The 20,794-nt window shown below is 41.4% G+C and overlaps 2 protein-coding genes across 18 annotated transcripts in view; one reads left to right on the top strand and one right to left on the bottom strand.

The window, feature by feature from the left end:
* The window catches only part of PAPLN (papilin, proteoglycan like sulfated glycoprotein), a 49,841-nt gene extending 45,511 nt beyond the window's left edge, over positions 1-4,330 (top strand). Inside the window, exon 28 of the mRNA XM_058837689.1 lies at positions 424-4,330. Coding sequence (XP_058693672.1) covers positions 424-599 — 176 coding nt within the window. The 3' untranslated portion in view covers positions 600-4,330. The remainder of the gene's footprint in view (positions 1-423) is intronic.
* NUMB (NUMB endocytic adaptor protein) overlaps positions 4,128-20,794 on the bottom strand; it is a 92,232-nt gene continuing 75,565 nt past the window's right edge. For 9 of the 17 annotated variants that reach the window (XM_058837905.1, XM_058838072.1, XM_058838315.1 and 6 more), the window contains 7 exons: positions 16,156-16,230; positions 14,140-14,280; positions 12,463-12,664; positions 9,984-10,286; positions 8,056-8,205; positions 7,083-7,226; positions 4,128-6,079 (listed from right to left, as the gene is read on the bottom strand). In XM_058837905.1, the coding sequence (XP_058693888.1) occupies positions 5,358-6,079; positions 7,083-7,226; positions 8,056-8,205; positions 9,984-10,286; positions 12,463-12,664; positions 14,140-14,280; positions 16,156-16,230 (1,737 nt within the window). In that variant the 3' untranslated portion in view covers positions 4,128-5,357. The remainder of the gene's footprint in view (positions 6,080-7,082; positions 7,227-8,055; positions 8,206-9,983; positions 10,287-12,462; positions 12,665-14,139; positions 14,281-16,155; positions 16,231-20,794) is intronic. The other 8 variants (XM_058838742.1, XM_058838905.1, XM_058838989.1 and 5 more) reach the window with 4 other exon arrangements.

The following is a 20,794-nucleotide window of genomic DNA, read 5'->3' as shown; positions in this document are numbered from 1 at the left end:
GCACCAGCCCAGCAACAGCCTCAGGCTTTGGGGAGCCTCAGGAGCCCTGCTTTCCATGGACAGAAAAGCAGGAAACACCCCCTGACCAGGGCACTGGGAGCCTAATTAACTTCCTGAGGCCCAAATGCCATAGTGGGTTGAGCAAATAGTTGGTTGCATGATTGGTAGTTGGACTTTGGACACTATCCAGCTATCTTTACATAGAGGATCAATAGAGTAGTCTCTCCTCTCCCTGGAAACTGCATTTTCCTCCTGTATCTCACCAGAGGTGTCTGTTTCATCTTGAAACTCATCATTTCCTTCTTGATGTTGGACTAAATTTAGAACTGGTGGGGTGGAGGAAGCAGTAACGTGCTGTCTTTTGGGAAGGAATAGCAATCTGAGGATCCATTTACAGCTGGTTCACCCTTTGCTTGGCTGCAGCTACTGTGAGTCATGTTGTGGACCTGAGCAGAGAGTGTGTGGACCAGCCCCACCTTGCCAACTGTGACCTGATCCTGCAGGCCCAGCTCTGTGGTAATGAGTATTATTCCAGCTTCTGCTGCGCCAGCTGCGCTCGCCACCGCCCCCAGGGCAGCGCCCCGCACCCCCGTGGGTGACGGCCACCGCCACGGTGACCGATGACAAGACTGGAGGTGTCAACTCTGTTCTTCTACTGCATGGAACAGTTCCAGGAACTCTGCTCTGCTGGAAAGCTCAAGAGGGTGAATTGAAAGCATGTAGTGGGTGTAAATGCTCAAAGGTGGGAGACCCGCCACCCTCAGGTTTATTGTAAACTCCTTTTCCCCTATATGCCTTGCTGTACCTAATCCATCTCTTAAGGGTAGTTGCTGTCATTCACAGAAACCAGATGATAGGAGGGATGTAAGGATGATGTGACTAGAGAAGGCAGATGACCAGCATGAAAGAGGGAGAGACCAATTCTTCGTACAAGCAAGAGAGAAGTGCTCTTAAAAACATAATCTCTGAAGTGTTTGAAGATGGGCCTGAACCATTCCAACCAAAGCACTAATGAGCCATGAACATTTGTTCCTCCAATGAGCATTGCTGAACAAGTGCTCCTGGGGAGCACTTTCCATCTAAATGCAAAGGACTCTGGCCACAAGAAACAGCTTGATGCATTCAGAATTAGAGTTCAGGTCCTAGGAGATTACTGGCTCTCGGGATGCAGCTGTAATGTCATGTTACTGTAGCTGTTTTATTCCAGCTTGGACAAATTTCTAGTGGGGTCAGTTCGATTTCTACTTGACTGCGATCAGCTTTGGAGTGAAATGCAGAAGCAATGCTTCACGGAAAGCTTACGACAAAATAAAAAACTACTTTTAGCCCTTCCTGAACGCTAGGGGTAATTTAGATGAATGTACCAACACCGTTACCTGTTCTGAGATGCTGCAGTTTAAACAGCACTCATTCTAGGAAGGCTCAGCAGGTAATCTTTTTCCCCTGAGCCAGAAGTGTGCTGAGTTTGGGCAGGGGGTAATAATAAACACATAGAAATATGTGTGTAGGGGCATTTCACTTGTCAGAATAAACCTCCCAAAGATCTAATCTCAGTTAAACCCAGGAAAGTGTGGCTCTGCATGTGGCCTGGGCTGATGCCTGCTGTTACAGGCTAACAAGGTACGACTTCCAGATGCAGAGCAGCTGTAGCTGAAAAGGATCCTTCATTTCAAGACCAACACAGAGTGGGCAGCAAGCGTGTACCTGGGGCTCTGAAATCTGAGGCACTAGGGGTGGGGAGGTGAGATTTTATCACGATTATATCATGTTAAGGGCCAGGAAAGGCACTTAGGTATCTTCAGTATCTCAAAATAGAATTACTTTTGAGCAAAAGGATTCTTTTACAGCCTCCACGCTACTGTTCTATCCTAGCATTGGCCCTGACAGTCCCCTTCTTCTTCATTCCAGACTTGGATGGGTTGATCACAATTATTAGCAACATTACCCATGTATTTTTTGCATAGAAGTAGCTATAAGCTGGTGTGTAATGTTGGTATTTTGGTTGGGGGGATGGAGGATTAGGGTTTTTTTTACTTTTGTCTTCTACTTGCATTACTTTAAGGCTTTTAAGAAATGCAGCTAATTCGGGACTGCGCTCATACCACTCTCCTCTCCTTTAGTCCTGAAGTCCTCCAGTCAGGGCAGCAGCAAAACATAGGTGTAAATTGCCAGGGTTGACAGCTTGGAGTTGGTTTGTACTCTAAACCCAGTAAATCAGTTCACATGGACCTAAAAATAAAAAATCCCTGACCTACTGACTGCACCCTCATCAGCACAGGTATGGTTCAGGGCTGGACACACTGCTCTAGGATGTGAACAAACGAGAAAGTCTACAAGCAGCAGGTGACAGTCACAGCTATCTGGGGCTGGGTCCTCCTGTGGTCTGATAGATTCTGGTTGCTAGGAAAGACAAAAATACTTATTTTGCGTTTAAGACCCTTTAATTTGATTAGGGAAAATTTCCTCTGCTGGAATGCAGGGCAGGCCTTACAGTATAAGGTTTGAACTGGAAATCATTGGTTATTTAAGAAAAATGAGATGGTCCTGAAAACATCCACTTGTTTGTACATTTTTCTATTTAACATCTCAGACCAGCATCTTAGATTTCTCTGAGTGTGTGTATAGGATATTTTACCACTTTAGTATATGCTATGATTTTTGCCTTTTGAGACCAGAGGGTCTGTAAATTTCAGTCATTTTGAATCCCTCTGCGTTCCATGTGTGGCATCAAAGTGTAGTCAGGGTCTGCTCAGGAGCATGGTTAGATGTGGATGTATCAGACCCTTTTGTCCCAGAGTAAGTAGCCAGTTCTATAAAATCACTAAGATGTCAGAGGCACTATTTTTAGAGTATGTAAATATTCTGTGTAGTCAGCTGTCATTTAAACTCTATAGTTATATGAGATGGGACCAGGAAGTGCTTTCTCCAGACTTCTGAGGGCTGGAACAGCCCTCTCTGTGCCTGCTGAGGGGCCAGACTTTAACACTGGAAGTGCTTTGGTTGGTGGAGAGTTTATGTTGACCTCCTTTTCATGCACAACCATGGCAGTAAGGGTGGGATCGACAGGCATGCAGCTCCCTGATGTAAATCCATGCCATCAGCTTAACTAAAGGATCTTTACATTTCTTCTGACAAGATCAGCTTCTCCCTCTCTGTAGTACCACTTAATCATCTTCTCCAGGTTTGCTTTTTTTTCATGTGAAAATCAAGATGTTCGTTTTCTTCCCTAAACAATGGGTTGTAGGAAGTGCTTATCTCCAGGGCAGGAGGAGGGTGTAGCTATACTGGGCTATTTTCAGCTTGATCTTGGGGCCCTTCATGCGAAAGATACATAACTAACTGCTTTCTTTCCTACTGTAAATGTCGAGAAATACTTGTTTGCTTTTTAAAAGCTGAAAAAAAACATTGACACCAACTTGAATCCAGAGGGAATGTTTGCATTACTAATCATACCATACTGAACACAGGTAAGAATCTGTAATGTCAAAAGTTGTAGTTTTCTAGACTGTCACTCTAAGACTCACTGGACTCGCCTGGAAATGGAAACTGCTGGCAAGCTCAAATCCAAGGGCCGACAAAGGGAGTGTTTCTTCCCCTTCAGGTTATGGAGTTTGACTTGTTTCCTTTTGTCTAAACTGACGTGGTGCCCATAAGAATGCAGTGAGAACCAGTCACACTAACAGGGTAGATATCAGCTCACTGGAAGAACAGAAAAGAGGTGAAAATACATCACATCATCTCACATGGCTCTTTTTAATAGTAGGGGAAAGACAGAGTTTTTCTTTTTGCCATTACTGAATGTTACTGTCCTCATCTTTTGTCTCTCTGTAAATATTCAGTGATAGAAAATACAGCCAAGCAAACCCAGGATTTGATGTTTTCATTAAAGGTCTCTGTTTTAGAGCTTTAAGTGTTTAATGCGTCACAAGGATATTTTGAAATTGAGTTTTAAAGTTCAACGCATCCTAACAGGTTGTAGAAAATGAGAGGTGTTAAGATACTATTCTTAAGCTGCTAGGTTGGCAAGCAGTGCTCATCCACATTCACCTTACAAGACAGAAGATACTCAGAAGGGCAAATGCTGAAAACTGAGTTAGGGTATGAAATAAATCTTTCACAGACAGTGCTTCTACCACCAACATTTATTTCTGTTAAAGCAGATTATAAATCATCAGTACAAATATATATAACTTACATTTGCTTGTAAGGCCAAAGTTTAAAAGTAAAGTTAAAATGAGATGGTTTTCACAAGTCACCAGAGGCAGAACCTGGACCAGCTGCAGCCTTAACCACAAGGTTTCACAAATCAGTGGGAAAAAATAAAACCAAAGTTAAAAACCTCTAAGAACTATTGACAGACAAACATAAAATGGTTTCCCAGGCAGCCCCGGGATGTAGATATGATGACAGTAAGTTGTCACAGTAGTGTTAGAACCAATAGATTAAGACAAAGAAACTGCAGCAATATATGAAAGGAAAAAAAATCCATACTATATAGAATATGTAGATTGATTCCAATAAAAAACAGTAAATTTTCCCCATGGTTTTCAAACCATGACAATACTGTTCTTTAATTTTCTTTATTTAAAACTACGATATAATGACTTATTGGTTGTGATTGTTGTTGCAATATGCTACTTACAATGAACAGATACAAGAACAAGCTAGAGCCCCTTTTTCCACCCCCCCAATATTACTTACTATAAGAATCAGCGATAAATCAATCTTATGTACAATTTCTTACATCCAAGCCCCTTGTTTTTTAACCTTTGGCAAGATTACTTACAACTCATACAGCTTTTAATATCCAACTATTTAAAATATTCTAAATGCATAAAAATAAAGATTTTGGCTTTACTTTATTCTTTACATATAATATTCACTTTGTTACTCAAAATGGAAGCTCAACTTTTTCCACAAACCTAGCTTTTTGCTAAGGTGACAACATCCCACCCATATCCACCCCCCACCCTACCCAATTTTTCCCTGAGGGGGAACATCCAGGGCTTGCAGGGTATCAGGAGGACACAGGTACAAACATCTGCCTTCCTTTCTGTGAGATGATTGATGTTTCTGCAGAACAGGCTTTGGGACTGGGTGCTTTTTGTTGCTCCATTTGACTTCCAGCTTTCCAAGAGAGGAGGGAATGCAGACTGGGGTGGCTCCAGGATTCCTTTTAAGAACTGCACATTAAATTCTCCGTGTGTTTCCATCCTCCGTAATCGCTCCCTCTTTCTAACCCATTTTTGTCTGAAGGGACCTTTGGGATTATCAAAGCAAACCGATCAGAAACAGTCCCCTCTGCTCCCTTTATCCCTCTATCCTAATGTACAATTTTTCTGCCCCCACAGGAGCGCTTAGAGTTCGATCTCGAATGTCTTCTGCAGGTCGCTGGAGAAGGGGTTGGTGGGGGAGGGGTTGGTGCGCTGCTTTGCCTTGCCCTCCAGAGCCGCCCACTGCGCCTCGAAGGGGTCGACCTGCGGGGCGGGCGCGGGGGGCTGCGGATGCTTGTCCTCGGCAGCCCATTTGCCCCCCTCCACGCCGTTGAAGGCGGCGGAGCCGTTGTGCTGCGCGGGCGGGTGGAAGAAGGGGCTGGCAGTGGCGCTGCTGCTGCTGCTGTCGTACTGAGGGACCGGCTGCTGCTTCACCAGGCTGGGCGACTGATGCGGGTGGGCCGCTGGAGTGTGGCTGGCAGTACCAAAGACGTTGGCCACCATCTGGGAAGGTGTGATCCCGACCACAGGGACACTTGGGGCTGCATAGGTCATCCCGTTTGCCACAGCATAGGGCTGAGCTGGAATAAATGGCGGCTGCATGGGCGGTACCACGCCCACCGGCACAGGCTGAGGCGCGATGAAGGTGCTGACTGGGAAGGCTGGTGCTGACTGGGAGGCTGGAGCTGCTGGAGGAGGCTGGAGCAGTGGCTGTGGTTGTGGGGCTGAGGTTGGCTGCTGTTGGGCTCTGACAGTCTTTGAGACCTCTTCCAACCAGCGGTCTGCCTCTGAGGGAGTACGTCTGTGATTTCCTTGGAAGAGATTTGGTGAGGCTGCACCTGAGGAGGTGCTGCTCCATTCGGTGCCTGGGAAGGAAAGCATGGGCAAGTCACTAATATTTCCACTCCTCATCCTTTACTGGTTAGAAAGACTGGAGGGTGTACACAAGATCACACAGGCCTCCTCCCACCATGACTGAAAGATGCTCCCACCATTGGAAGCATCTTTATGCATCCACTGTTCTGTTCTAGGAAGACATGTATCAAGATGAGGTAGGTAAGAGCTTCTTCACTAAAGTGCAGATTTATGTTTGTTTTTTTTCTTCATAGCAGACATCTAAGACTTTAGGATACGCAGGAAAGTTGCCGCCTGCACTCATAACTTGGTGGCAATGTTCTAGTCCATAATCACTAATCGCGCCTACCTGGGGAGTATCAGCTTCTGAATGCTCAGCTCAGGATGGCTGGACTTGGAACATTAAAGGTGTAAGAAACTGTTCTAAAGACAAAGTCGGGTACTCTTACAAGGCCAAGCAAGGCCGACTACTCTTTCACTAGTGAAGTTTCTCTCGTGGAGTGGCGCTTACACCATGAAATGAAGTAACTGAAACTGCAGCCTCTAGCACATGTGCCCACATGGCTGACAGCCATTTCACCTTACACAGCGCAGACAAGGCCTGGAGGGACAGGCCAGACTTACTAAACATTAGAAATGGACCCCTGAGCCTTTAAGCAACCAACTTAATCCCTCCTTCTGTACATCAGTGAAAAGAACACACAAAAATTATTTTGGGTACACACAGATTCTTTCCCTTTTATACACACAAACTCGTGTACAACTTCATTACTTCCTTTTTAAGCACTGATTTTATAAAATGCTGCCAAAATAAGAATCAGTCCAGGTTATAGACCTAGAACCAGCAAGTTCATCGCTTCCCTCCATCCACTCGTGCAAAATGCTACTACTTCCGGCTTTTGTTCCTGTTCCTTCCACTTGCCATTAAGTGGCACTGACAATTGTCTCAGGGGCTCAATTATGCTTTGGATCCAAGTTCTTACAGCAATGCACCGGATCTACTTCCAATCTTACCAGCGACCATGGCTGCAGCTCCAGTATTAGCAGCAGGAGCATGAGCCCAAGGATTGGTTTCACGAACTGGCATAGCTGTGGACACTACAGCAGCTTGGGATGGTTTAGCAGCAAGCACACAGAAGGCAGAGGCAGTGCCATTAACTAAAATGGGAGCAGACAACATCAGTGCGATTAATTCATGCAAGGCATGCACGTGACTGGAGTATTAGTGGGCCAGGTCATACCTATCAACACACAACACTTTTAGACACTTCCACATGACAGGAGTTTGTGTAATTAGCCAAACTGGACTGACAGTCAATAAAAGGTAGTAAATTTCATTTCACCAAGCCAACACTTGCTAAGAGAATCATGGGATGGTGGATTTTGACATCCTTTAGGAGGCCTTGAGTTCTGATGACTGACTGAAGTTAAAATTGTTTCTACAAGGAAGAGATATGGCTCACCAGTTGTTATTGTACAGTTAATTTTAGATTCAAAAGAAGAACACTTTGTAGATACAAAGTAACAATAACTACATTTAACAAGGAAAGATTCTTTTTTCACACAACTTTTATAAAAGCATAGCAGTGAAATGAATACTAATGGTTGCTATGAATTCTATAGCTGGCATTTTTCCACACCTTTAAGAATTTGTGTAAAAAACCAGTAATTGTGGTGGCACACAATCCCTTCCCTTGTGAGATTTGGTTCCTATGACACACTCCTATGCAGCTCAGGAGGCAGAATGATAGAATAGCCATTACCTCAAAGCCTGTCCCTTTTATAGGTAACTATCGTGTGGTAGGTGCATGAACTTATTGTTAAAAACAAAACCACAGAAAAATTAAACAGACAAGATGAATAAAGCAGGATGCATTCACCCAAAATACTGGTAACAGGACTTGCACAAGAAATTAAGACCATGTGTTACTGGAAAGCAACGTTATGTGCATTCAAGCCTCATCCAGCACCCAAAGAAATCACAAACCTTGAAAGGCAGGAGACTGTGGTGCAACTACTGTCACTGGTTTTGTCATGGGGGCCGAAGAGAAAGGATCTTCTGATGGCGTGCTGAAAGCACTGGTGATCTGAGAGCACAGGGCACTAATGCTGTCTGTTTCCCCTTCTACCTCTGGGACTAAAATGTAAACAGAATTCATTAAATTGAAAGTTTAAAGGATACAGAAACAATTTACAACTACCAATGTGAAACTGAAATGTAATTAGTTCCCTTACGTCCTACGTGTTCTTGCTACTGATTTGCATGATTTGCAGCTTGTTTTTTTTACATTAGTGTTGAGGATCTGGCCTGAAATAGAACACCACATTAATGTATTTTGTGATTAAGTCAAGAAGGCAAGGAGATCGTTGTTCCAGATTTAAAGGATGCTCATATTAGAAAATAAAAAGGGTTTTCTACAGTTTAAGTAGAGATCTAAATCTTTCAGTATAAAAGTGCTAAACTTCTCAAGGGTTTGGCTCTAAGATTTGGCATTTCTGCGAAATGAAAAGACTTACGATAGATTTAAGTGTTCCAACAGTACACTTGTACAGTAACTAGGTGAACTTTAAATGTACTGACAGCAATGCACAGCGGCAAGTTCGGTCTAGAGTTAGTGTTGATTGTTGCAGTTCAGTGGTAGCTGAAATCCCCAGCTCCTGTGCTAAAATCATAAAAGCAAAATCTGAACGCTCAGATAAAATGGATGCTCAGTTTTAAATGAAGCATCAGTATCATGTGGATAATGTAACATCTGGAGTAAAGCTGCCAGCTAACCAGATGTTCTCATTATTACTAATGGCAGTGTTTTCCAAAAGTACCAATCATCAGTCCGTCATTGCACAGAACTGACATGAGCAGGCATAATCAAGCATAAAATAGTGTAAGAAACATAAAATGTCTGCACACAACATGCACCAGATCTAAAATTCCGGGGGAGGCATGCCCAAAAATTGACTCTTTGAGGGATATTCCAAAACAGTGCATGCAGTGGGACAGTAAGCAGCACTGGCAGTGGCATATATGGGAACATGCATCAGAAATGTTCTGAATCATGAAAATTTGAGATTGTGCTGTGCTCAGTGACTATCACTACTGAGCAGTGCGCTATCATTGTAAAACTGATTGGCTCAGTGCTGGTCTTAAAGCACAGGTCACTAAACAAGCGTTATGAAACAAGTCAGACTAGGTGATTTTTGTTGGGTTTGCCACAGTAATTTTTACTTCAAAGCTTAGAATCCTAAAACCAGCTCTGTTGCCAAGTGAGAGTACAGCTGGCCTGAAGGGTAACACCTAGCTAAGGGAACTCAAGGACATTATGCAAGGTAATGAGCACACCAGGAGTTTATGTTGGGATGACTCTTAGAAAACCCCACTAGCATCATGTGAAAACCATACCACGTAATACTGATACAGCCAGCTGTACCACCTGAACAGGTACGTTCTCTTATTGCAATGTGAAAAGCAATTTCATTGCTCCCAAAAAGAATTCAGACAGGCAGAAGGACAGACTGCAGAAGAGCATCACATGATCCCAAGACAAATGGTTAAGGCCTTGAAGGGATCTGTGTCTCAGGATACCCCGACAGTAAGTGGAAGAACTGGTTCAATGACTCAGAGGGAAGAGCCAAAACCTACTAATTCACCAACACCCATTCCTGGAACACTTCAAGCTGTGCTCCAGTACTTCAGATTGCAATTAGAACTGTCTTCTGCATGTGACCCCACATTTGAAATTCTTGCCTGTTCCCAAAACTGAAATTTTCTGACACGGTGATGTTTGCTCATGATAAATGATCAATATGAGGCAGAAAGAAGGATTTACTAGAAAATAAGGAATTGCTTGAAGCCACAGAGGAAAGAAAGGAAGAAGAGACAATTTATGGCAATGTTTCACTGGACCCATTTGGTTTTACCTGAGTTTTTCATGGGGAAATCAGTCTTCCTTTGCACTGTTGAAGGCAGCTCATTTATTCGCAAAGACAACTGGCGTTTAAAAGGAGACATCTTTTGGCTAAGGGCAGGGAAGCCCCTGAAAGACCCTTGCCTGGCAAGCTGTTCTATAGGGGCGTGCCGCCGTGGGATAGCGTGGGGGTTGCTCATTTCTTTATCCAGAGAGGCAGCAACTTCAGCAGTAGGAGAGGTTGGTGAGCCAGAAGAGGGGGCAGTATTGTTTGGTGCAGCACCTGGTGCTACTGTTTTCACTTCTGTTTCAACTGCTGGAGGAAACAGGGTGAGGTTAGAAGAGTAAAGCAAAGTACTGTTCAGCTGCCTACCTGTACTCCCATTTGTTTTGAAAAGAGAAATTGCAGGAATTTGCATAACTAGTACTCTTGCAAATGAGTTTCTAATAGCACCGCAGAAACATAATTTCTGTACACCTTTACTGTCTTCACCACATCACCTGACACACACCCAAGCCCCACAGCTTTCCAAGACAAGCCACTTCCTAGAAAGGATGGCCTCACATATGTATTCTTTCTGGCTGTTCCTGAGATCCCAGCTCTGGAAATACTTGCAATTCATTTATGGCTAAGACCAAAAACGTATTGTGCATTTGAGACCTTTACTTTGCCTCACACAGAACCATGGACAAAATATTACTACCAATTGCATTAAGTGACTTTGGGCAGCACAGCTTAGCAGCAGCAGGGAATAGAACGCAGCTCCAGGACCCTCTTTTAAAAGCCACCCTCCCAGCCCTGCAGAATCAGCAGCAGCAGCCAAACACACTGCACAAGCTTTAGCAGGCCAAAGGTAGCAGCAGCACTTAACAGGTTGGGCTGCAGCTCCCAGCTCCTCCAGGAAATACATTAGAGGTAGAGGGAAATGTGCTGCAAGGCAGATCCAGCCTCTGAGCTGACAAGCCTTGCTAATACCAGACACATTTGCAAGGAATTCCTGTGTCACTTCGGTACTGAATTTAGCTGCAATGTTACTACATAATCATGAGTTAGTTGCAGTAGAAGCTCCTCCAACTTAAAGTCAGCTGCTTCATTTTGTAGGGCTTTTCACAGCACCACAGTGCTCCTGTCAGATAGACCTAATGGCAGAAATGTAGGATCAAGATTTGTTTAAATCATGTCATTAATTCTAATTATGATTAGAATTGCAATGGGGAGATTTTTCCACCTCTAGGAAAACTTCCACTTATAAATAAATTGTCTTTGGGGTCAACAAGCATAGCTCATCAACACAGAAGGACAAAAGGAAATCACACTACCCTGGTATGAACTCTCATTTTACCTGTTCTGTTTTGCAAATATTTTAGAAAAAAGCAATGACTTTTTTTTTTTTTTGACACATCAGCAGAATAACTAAAAGTCTGGTAAAGAGAGGAGTCAGACTAGAGATTTCTGAGGAGCTGGAATGGTAGGAGGAACTAATTATGTTGTCTTGCAAGCTTCAGTACCCATGAGTTGCAGCTGCTCATTCAAGTGAAACTTTTCTAATCAGTCTTTCTTGGAAAGGATTTCACACACCTTCATTGAGTCAAGACTTTGACTCATGCCCTCAAGTAACAAAGGCCTTGTGTTTAAGCTTCATTTAGCACATTCTAAAACTAACGTATAGAAACAAGCAGATGGATGATGAAAACGAAGATTAAAGTTTTGCAATAAAGGGCAGCATAAAACTTGCTGTGGAATCTTCTGAAACAAAAGTCTGACTTTACTGTGAAGCAGGTTATGAACAGTATTTATAATGTTTTTTTTTTGCTAGCTGTAGAACTCCAGGCTTTGTAATAAAACTTGAGTAAGAAGTTCTACTTTCACTTAATTTCAGAACACATTCTCTCCTCTCAAATCAATTAGTCACTAATTCTGAATGTAATTAATAGTCAAACACCTGTGTGTTTTATAGGGAGGGAATGGTTATTCTGGATGTTTTTTGGAAAGCACTCTGTGATTGATCTGTTCTTCCCTCATGCAGTACAGCTCTATAAATACACTCTGAAACTTGCCTTAAAAATCAAAATCAAAATACATTCTTTAATAAGAAAAATGCAAATAATTTTCGCTTCATTTACCACAAGCATTAGACTACACAAATGATTACTTTGTGTCTGGCAAGCTTGTTCTGTTTTTTAAACAATTTTCTTAAAAGGCCTTTTAGCATGGTACCTACAGTGTTCTCTGCCATAAAGCAGCCTGACAAAACAAAGCAGAAGCAGCTTTCACATACAAAGCCACTTGCACCTTTTCTAGAAGACGGGAAATGCTGAGTGAATTTGAGAGCATTTTTCATCTTGTGAAATGACAAGAGTCTGGGAATATTATATGAACATAGTAAGGTTCAAGAGATAGAATGCTGTAAGGACATTAAGCTTCAATCCCTGCAGAGGCTTCGCTGCTGGTTCTGCTCGCTGCAGATGATTGTTTAAATTGCATCCCGTACCTTTAGCATCCGGCATCTGTCTCATAATTTCCTCTCTCTCTGCTTGTTCAGTAGCTGTAGTGACCCTGAATGACCCCTCTCTAGTGAATGTGGTTCTGCTGGCATCAAAGGTGGCAGTCACTCCACACTCCTTCTCTCGCTTCTGCTTTCGCTCCAGGCATGCTGCAAATGCACAGCCCACGGCGTGACTCAACCTTTCCCCCTGCACAAGACAACATTGCATCACACAGTGACTGAACAGAAACATATATGTACTTCAACCATCACAAACTGATAACTTGCCTTTACAAGGCAAATCTAATGAAGGCATTAAAGAAAACTATTTTAATTGTATTTCAGCCTTAAACCTGGTACATAAAGACTCCCAGCTACTAATGCACAAGCTGTGTTCAAGAAGGCCACCCAGGAATGAATGAGATTGTTGGATGATCTGTTTTGTTCAACTGCTACTAAGATGCCAGCACAACAACGTGCCTGCACCGATCCCTTGCCTCTAGATACATCTTTGCACAAAAACTCTCATGAAGCAGCCTTAAGATCAAAGTCCTAAAGCACAGGTAAACGCTATTCTTGGAGAAAGTTAACAGAGGGCTCAAGGAGACACTACCCTTGTGTGCACCTGTGAAAGTTAAAAGTACAGTGGTGACTACTCACACCTATTAATGGTCCTGGCCAAATGCAGAAGTTAGATTCAGGAGTGACTAATGAAAAGCACTTCCATTATTCACCAAGTCAAAAGAATCCACTATCTAATAACTGTAAAATAACTGTAAAAAGGAAATTCAAGTCAGAGGAAGTCCAGCAACCCAGCTGATACAGCTGCTACAGTTGAATCAGAGGCACTATTGCTACCAGTAGATCAACTCATCTATCATAATCAGTAACTGAATTGACCTGTTACTCACAGTGGAAAACAGAAATGTTCCAGCTCCAATGTAAGTTTACTGGGAATTTCTGACTTCATTGTTTAAAGAAAAATGATAAATTATCAAGCACCACTGCTCTGAACATGCAGCTCTGAGGAGTTCACACAGTGAATTTACATGAGGTTTCAAGCACTTTGTATAATATAGGCAGGATTCAACAAATAGCAGACAGAAGAAAAGGTCAGATCAGGGAGTTAAATGACTTACTTACCTAAGTCTGCACAGCAAGAAACTGATTTTAAACCTACTCAAAACTTTTTTGTCACTCAGAAGCAAATAGAATGCTAATTTAATTCAGTTTAGCTCCATCTCTTAACATTCAGATGACTTTTCATTCAAGATAACGCTCACATACAAGATGCTGCATTCATAACCAGTCTGTATTTACTCACTATGATTTTCTCCTGGAAAAACTGTCATTTCTGTTTCAGTTTTTGGCTGTAAACATTTTCAGATGAGAAAATTTTCTGTCTATTCTTAGAAGAGTAGCTCCCTTCTGCTGGAGATTATCTGAGGCTGACTGCACTCCGTCTACACACAGGCTGAGCAGCATTTCTCTCCATGAAAAAGCACCACAAAGGGATGACAAATATTTCAGATACAGGGAGTTAGAATTAAAATAATTTACAAGGACTAAGTAATATCTTAGCTGGAGTCAAAACATACTGCACTATTCCAGGTACTCAATTTTTCTGCCCTTTACTTCTAGCTAAGAGCTGGGAGAGCTGGCCACACACCATATTGAACTTACCGTGTCCTTCACAGCCATGAAACAGTGGCAGATCCAGCGTCTCGTTGTGCCGTCTCGGCAGATGTATGAGAACGCCCGGTCAAAGTTCCTGTCTGGTGCGCAGAAAGAAACCTTCTCTATTGTCTGATCAACTATAAGATCCTAGAGGGAAAAAAAAAATCCCCCCCACAATAAAAGAAATGTGAGGAAATATGGCCAAACACTTAAACAAACCATTGTCAGGAGTAACTGCACAAAAATGAGTTGTACTAAAAAGGGGATAACCTGATGTGGTTGTAATGATCTGTCATCAGTCGTCATTCAGAATCTATTCCCAGTACGAAACAAAAAGAAGAGATGACACTGTCCACCACCCATCTTTGGGAGAGGTGTGCCAGGGAGCCACTTAAGAATTTAGGGATTCAGTTAATTCCTATGACCTCTCCTCTAGACTATGGAGGCACACGTTATTTTATTTTTACAGCAGCTCCATAGTCTTGCAACCAGAAAGTCTTCACTGTGGTTAAAACACAGCACTGAAACTTAGGGGAGAGGCATGCAAGTGTGAAAAGCTCTTGCAGCTGCTACATAAAGAGCACAACTCATCTCCCAGTCAGCTAAGCAGCGATGCAAGACAAAAGCACCAGGAGCACTGGTAGCACCAAATGCTCCCTATTTAATCCCATAGACGGGAGAAGTGTTTCTAAAAAGGAGACAGTGCAGTTTAAGATTATGCCATCCTCATGAAAAATTAGTTTTTTTACTATCTTTTTCCAAATTATTTCATTTGGTTGATGGCTAGTACTTGGCACCTCTGCTGATGCATTCAACCACCAGGAGGCAATAGTTTATTTTCTTTTTAAATCCTATACTTTTAATTACCTCCAGAGTCTGCACGACTTATTAAAATTCAAATTGAAAATATTACATATATGCAGAGATGTTTCTAAAAATAATATATGTATTATTACTTTTACATGAGGCAATCAGTACACTGAATTCATTCACATCAGTATGTTTGTATTAGAAAGTGTATTCCTGAGAAATAGCAACTTTAGCTCTGCTCAGCCATACCACTACAGCAGCCCTAGAGAAGTCTAACCACAAGCAGATATTTGACAGGCAGTTGCACTCCAGAGGGATATGAATTACCTCTGCCTGTCAGTGTTGGATTGGAGAAATAATCTTTTAGGTTGACAAAAGTAAGTGTCAATTGATATGAACATAAAACAAACAATTTCAGACTGACAAGAGTCACAACTGTTCTCATAGCCATGCCATCTTTTAAAATTCTAGTGCACTTGTGGTGATAAGCCTAAAGCTCTTATTTCTAATTAATTGCCTACATTACATAAAACCAAGAATTATTTGCTTTTACTTGGACACATGTGCCTTGGTGGTACACAATGTACTAATTCAAAATAAAAAATTGTAATTTCACAATGAAAAACTGTAAAACAATCTAGAATCATGCCACAAATTTATTAGTTTTCCACTTCAGACCAACATCTTTGCTATTAAGTTTGAGTCTGAAGCTACAATCTCCTTATTTAATTTACTCCCTTCATTGCATTTTTTGAAGCTCTTGTTCATCCACATCCATTCTAGGATTTGGATGCACCAAAAATATTGACTAATATATATATATATATTTGTGAGTTTGCCTATGCATTACTATTGCAACCTTTTGAAGTGGTGCAGAACAAAGTCCAGGCACTCTTCAAGTTCACTGCCAACAGAACTTTTCAGGAAAACAAATGCTTGTTGCAGTAAATGCAACAAAAAATATTGCAAGCTTGTACTACACCTGCCACATTTTACAAAATGTGTCTTGATAGTAGTATGGAATTAACTGGGAAAAAAATTAGCAGGTGTACATATGTTTACAGAACAAGAAATTATTAAACTAAACTACACACTTCAGTCTTCCTTTCAAATCCCAACATTTGCAGTAACATAAAAATTGGTGTCAATTTAAAGATACAGCACATACATTATTACAGAGAGATTTAAAACTTTTGCCCAGGGAAATCTAACCTTTGTTTTCTCATCTACAACTCTGAGTCCATCCGCCGAAACCCACAGGACAGCTTTGACGGCTTTCTTCCCAGACTTTCAAGAAAAGAAAAAAAAAAAGGAAAGAAAAACAAACAAAACAAAACAGTTTTAGGCCAACAGCCATTGCCTCCCATTTCCCCTGTCCAAGAACTATAACATTAAGTGTAGATGAAGTCCATGGTCAGTAGGGTGCCCAAAGCTCAATCCAAGTTGCAAAACATTAAGAGAACCAAGCCAAAGCCAGTATTTCAGAAACAGCACGTCGTGGGGATGGGGAGAGGGCACAGGACAGGTGAGGCAGAAATAAGGTGTACATCCACTGACAGTAAAGAATTCAAGACTGATCAAGTGGGTGAAGAATTCCACTAGAGTCAGAAGACACTCATTCATAAGGAGTTACACCACAGGTAGCTTCTTCAGCACAAGTTTAAATATGGGAAAATTCTTACCTGATATTTCCACCAGCCCTACCCTCTGCCCCAATAGTCCCATGGCAGAATCATGGTATCACCTTAAACCAGTGTAAAAAGTACCCCAAAATCATCAGTTACTGTGTAGCTTATAAAGCTCATAAGCTTAATGCTAAAATCAATCACCCAAATATGTTTCATTAATTTATTAAGACCTAAATGTCTTATCATGGGAGAGAGGTATAAAAATAGGGTTTCTTAACGCTTTGGTGTATATCTGGAAACAGCAGTGGTGTGTGGCAGGCGGGCGCAGCAGAGAGTGGTCTGGCTTTTATCCAAAACCTGACTGTGGGAACTTTCAGCTGCTGCAAGCTGAGGCTAAGTAAAAGTGGGAAACACAGGAAGGCTTCAGGAGCCATTTAAACTACAGATTCTTTCCAGGCTGTTTACTTTCCAAGGGAAAGTTACAGAAAACAGTATAAACACAATATTCTTCTGAAGCTAATTCATCAAAAAGAAAATAGGTCAACATAATTTTACTGACTGTTACAGAGAATTACTACTAGAAAACGAATACCTTTTCTTTTAGTATATCACTTTAATTCAAAATCCCCCTACTTCAGCCAGTTATTAAAATATTCTCTTAATGTGTTTTGGGTTTACATAGTTTGTGGCTGCTAATGGCACCCACTAGAAACCACTGCAGGGAGTGAAGAAAGCAAAAAGGGGTGGGGGAAAGATGATGGGATTTCAGCTAGTGGCTTCAAACTAGAATTGCAACTATTAAAATTTTTTAATAGTTAATTGCAGATATATAAACTTTATATTCTTACAGCAAGTAATGGAACAAGAATACATTCTGGCATAAGCCACTGCATGTTCCAAGTCTGCAACACCAATTTTAACACTTGTAAGAATGAAATATCTTGGAGTGAAAAGTCTCCAATTATATCACGTTGGTTTCATTCTCAGAGAGAGCAGAAAGTGTGAAGAAAAAGGTGCTGGCAGAACTTCTGTTTGTTTTTTTGGGGAGGAACTATCTGTCCCAATTTCGGAAGCAGCAATGACATCCTGAGCATTTTCAAAAAGCTTGGTGAGAAAAGAGAATGGCATTGACATCCACAGAAGAGCATTTAAAGAAAGAAAGAGAGAAAATAAGCACAGCATGAAAGCAAGCTACAGAGAAGTGCTTGCAGAAGCAAGTTTCTAAATGACCATCCAGCCTGTTGCATACCCCAGAGAATGTTTAATTTAGATTCTGGAATGCCTAACGGAAAGAGTGCAATTCACAACAGAAGATACACTTAAATTTAATTATCATATGTGTTAGAAAATATGGCAGCTATGAAAGTTACTTCTACTATTTTGTTTTAAAAGGCAGTATCAATACAGAAAATATAGTCTGTATTTTCAATTCTCAGCTAGTTTCCACAGCCTGGAAGTGCCTATTAATTCCAAAACAAATGGTCTGTGTCCTTAAACTGTTTTTAAAAGAGTATTGGTTGTTTATAAGCCGTAAGTCTTAAAAATCTTTATTTCAAGCAAAGACAAACAATGAAGAGAAGATAATGCCTGCAGGTAACTCTTTGGTTTAGACTGCCATCATTAGATTAAGAGATACACATCTTTCCCCAGCAAACAATAAAAACCTTGCCCCTACAGAAACTGTGAACAGTTCCTGAAGTTTGTATTAAAGCCAAGTTTTAACTGAGCTGGGTACTTCATAAAGCAATACTGATCTTCAGCAGAGCTACTCCTCACTCACTATTTTACCAAATGAGGATTTAGAAATAGCTAACACGTGAACTTCATGTTTCTCAGAATAAAACGAAAAGGCTGAAGAGTTTCCTAAGCCCTCTTTTCCCACTGAAAAATTAGGTTCCACATGCAAGATAACCAAAAATGGGTTGGCTACACTAAGAGAAAAAGAAAATTCACTTTCATCTCCCAATTCCTTCTTCTATATTTATGGTGGATGCAGTGCTTTGAAAGGGCTTATCCTTACAGTCTATACCCCAAACCCACTGCTACTACTGCTGGACAATGAATGATTTTTACATGTAATGAATTCTCTTATCTGTGCCTACCAGCGATGTATAAAGGAACATACTCCTCCAATTCAGTTTCTGTTGGATATACAAATCAAAGTATTACTCCACTATGGGTGGGATATTGCCAAGTAAAAGGTGATTACAGAGTAGACAGGAGCATTTGCACTATTGGCACATACTGGACAAAGATCAAACCTGCTACAAGATACTGCACGGGAAGTGAACTCCAATGCAGGATGGCAGCTTGCGTAACAAATGCTGGGAGGAACAGGCAACTCCAAACAGAACTATTTAAAGCAAGCAGCCAATATCCACTGGAACAGGATGCTCTGAAATGTTGCTACCAAGGGACTCATCTAGACATGCGGATCAGTAGCTTGTCTTCATATTCTAGAGCTTTTAGATGAGACCACTGCCTGAGGAGAGCCACGTGTGGCATCGATCCCCGGGAGCCCGATTTGTCAGTGCTGAGTCAGCACTGATAGAAACCTCACTGCTCAGCACTTCTGGGGAGGTCACTTATCTGCTCCAGCACAAGATTCATTATCTGGACTCATTTCAGAGTCCTCAGATGTCTCCAGGAGGGCAGGTGGGCACTTATCCTAGCACACAACAAGGCTGGAGGACAAAGCAGGTCCATGGCAGGTTGGGCATGACGGAAACCTCGCTGACAAACTGACAGTGGCCTGGAGATGGGCGTCCACCAAACAAAAAGTAGCTGCTTTGATACCTTGTTATATTGTAAGGTAGAAAACAAAGTATTAAGGATGCCAGAACAGAATAATGCATTTTTAAAATACTTTAACTTTCTTCCTAGTTTTTCTGCCTAATATATTTTATCCTATCTGGGACTTGAACACATCTCTAAGATATACCTGGAGCCTGAGGTGTATATGAAGAAAATTTTTCATTTCAGACTCTGTATAAAACATCATGTGATGAGAAATACACACACTCCGTGGAGGCAAAATATGACAAAGACCAACAAATCTGTACTGCTACTCATTACAACAGAAAAGCTTTAGTTTTAAAAGGAGCTGCCTAAAAAAGGCAGCTTATTTGATAACCACAAAAGCCTAACCTGGAGCTATCAAGAGATCTCATTTTTATTTGAAGCTGAAAAAAAAGCATTTTCAATACTAACCACTTGAACATTTCCAGACACAAATCCATCGTATTTATCTTTTACAAGGAGAAAAATATGGACAGGAAAAGCAGCAAACATGTCTAGACTGACTTTCTGAAAGCTGCTAAAGTGTTTTAAATAGCTCTGCAGTTTGGAATTTTATATTAATCCCAATGCAAGGCATGTGGGGAGAAATTATAGATGAGACAGCCAAAAGATATTAGAGTTATTAGTATTTCTCAATTATTAATAAGAGAACAGCTGTCCCTTTTCCTGCAGATTTCCCTAGATGTGGGCTCCTGTTGTAGGCCGAAGCTGCTAATAAAGGTATACTGGTACTGTGGGGATATCTAAACACTATGGATTTAAGAGGCTTCAGTGCTAATTAATGAAATTCACAGGCTGAAGCAGAAGTAGGTCCTTCTTTGTCAAAATATTATAATACAAAAGAAAGGAAATCTAAAATGGCTGTGGTGAAGTACCAGACCTCATTAAATATCAACCAAGATGTAATAGGGAAGATGGCATATTTAATAATTTAAAAAGTCAAAGAAAGATTTTTACCTAAGTGCTATGCAAATACCTTTCCTTTTACATCTTTGCTTTTCTTATGTACCCTGCCATAAGTCAGTACCAACAAGCAGAGAGAAAACGAACATATCTAATTAGGTTGAGGTGGGGGGCTTTCTGTTTGTTTCCAGTTTAGGACTTTGGGTCTGGTCTTTCTAGATTCCAACTCCAGGATTTGACTTGCACACAGGACTGTTCTCATTAATCTGACAGATCTGCCGTCCTCCATATTTTAGCCCCTCACCACCACTACACTTTGGATGTGTGCTTTCCCAGATCAGGGGAAGAAACCAGAATTGGAGAAACAGACATCCCTGTGTGACATCCATCACTATCCAAGTGAACGGTGAAAAAGGATCAGCTGAAAAAACCCTTACTTACTCCCCAAGTAAAGCCCACACCAATCCATGACCAGAGAATAATCTGCTTCAAAAGACTTCAGCAAGTATGAACATTACTAA

Source organism: Poecile atricapillus, chromosome 1, assembly GCF_030490865.1.
Source record: "Poecile atricapillus isolate bPoeAtr1 chromosome 1, bPoeAtr1.hap1, whole genome shotgun sequence".
Classification (NCBI taxonomy): domain Eukaryota; kingdom Metazoa; phylum Chordata; class Aves; order Passeriformes; family Paridae; genus Poecile; species Poecile atricapillus.
The sequence above is the reverse complement of the archived record's forward strand: the minus strand, read 5'-3'. Positions and strand labels throughout refer to the sequence as shown.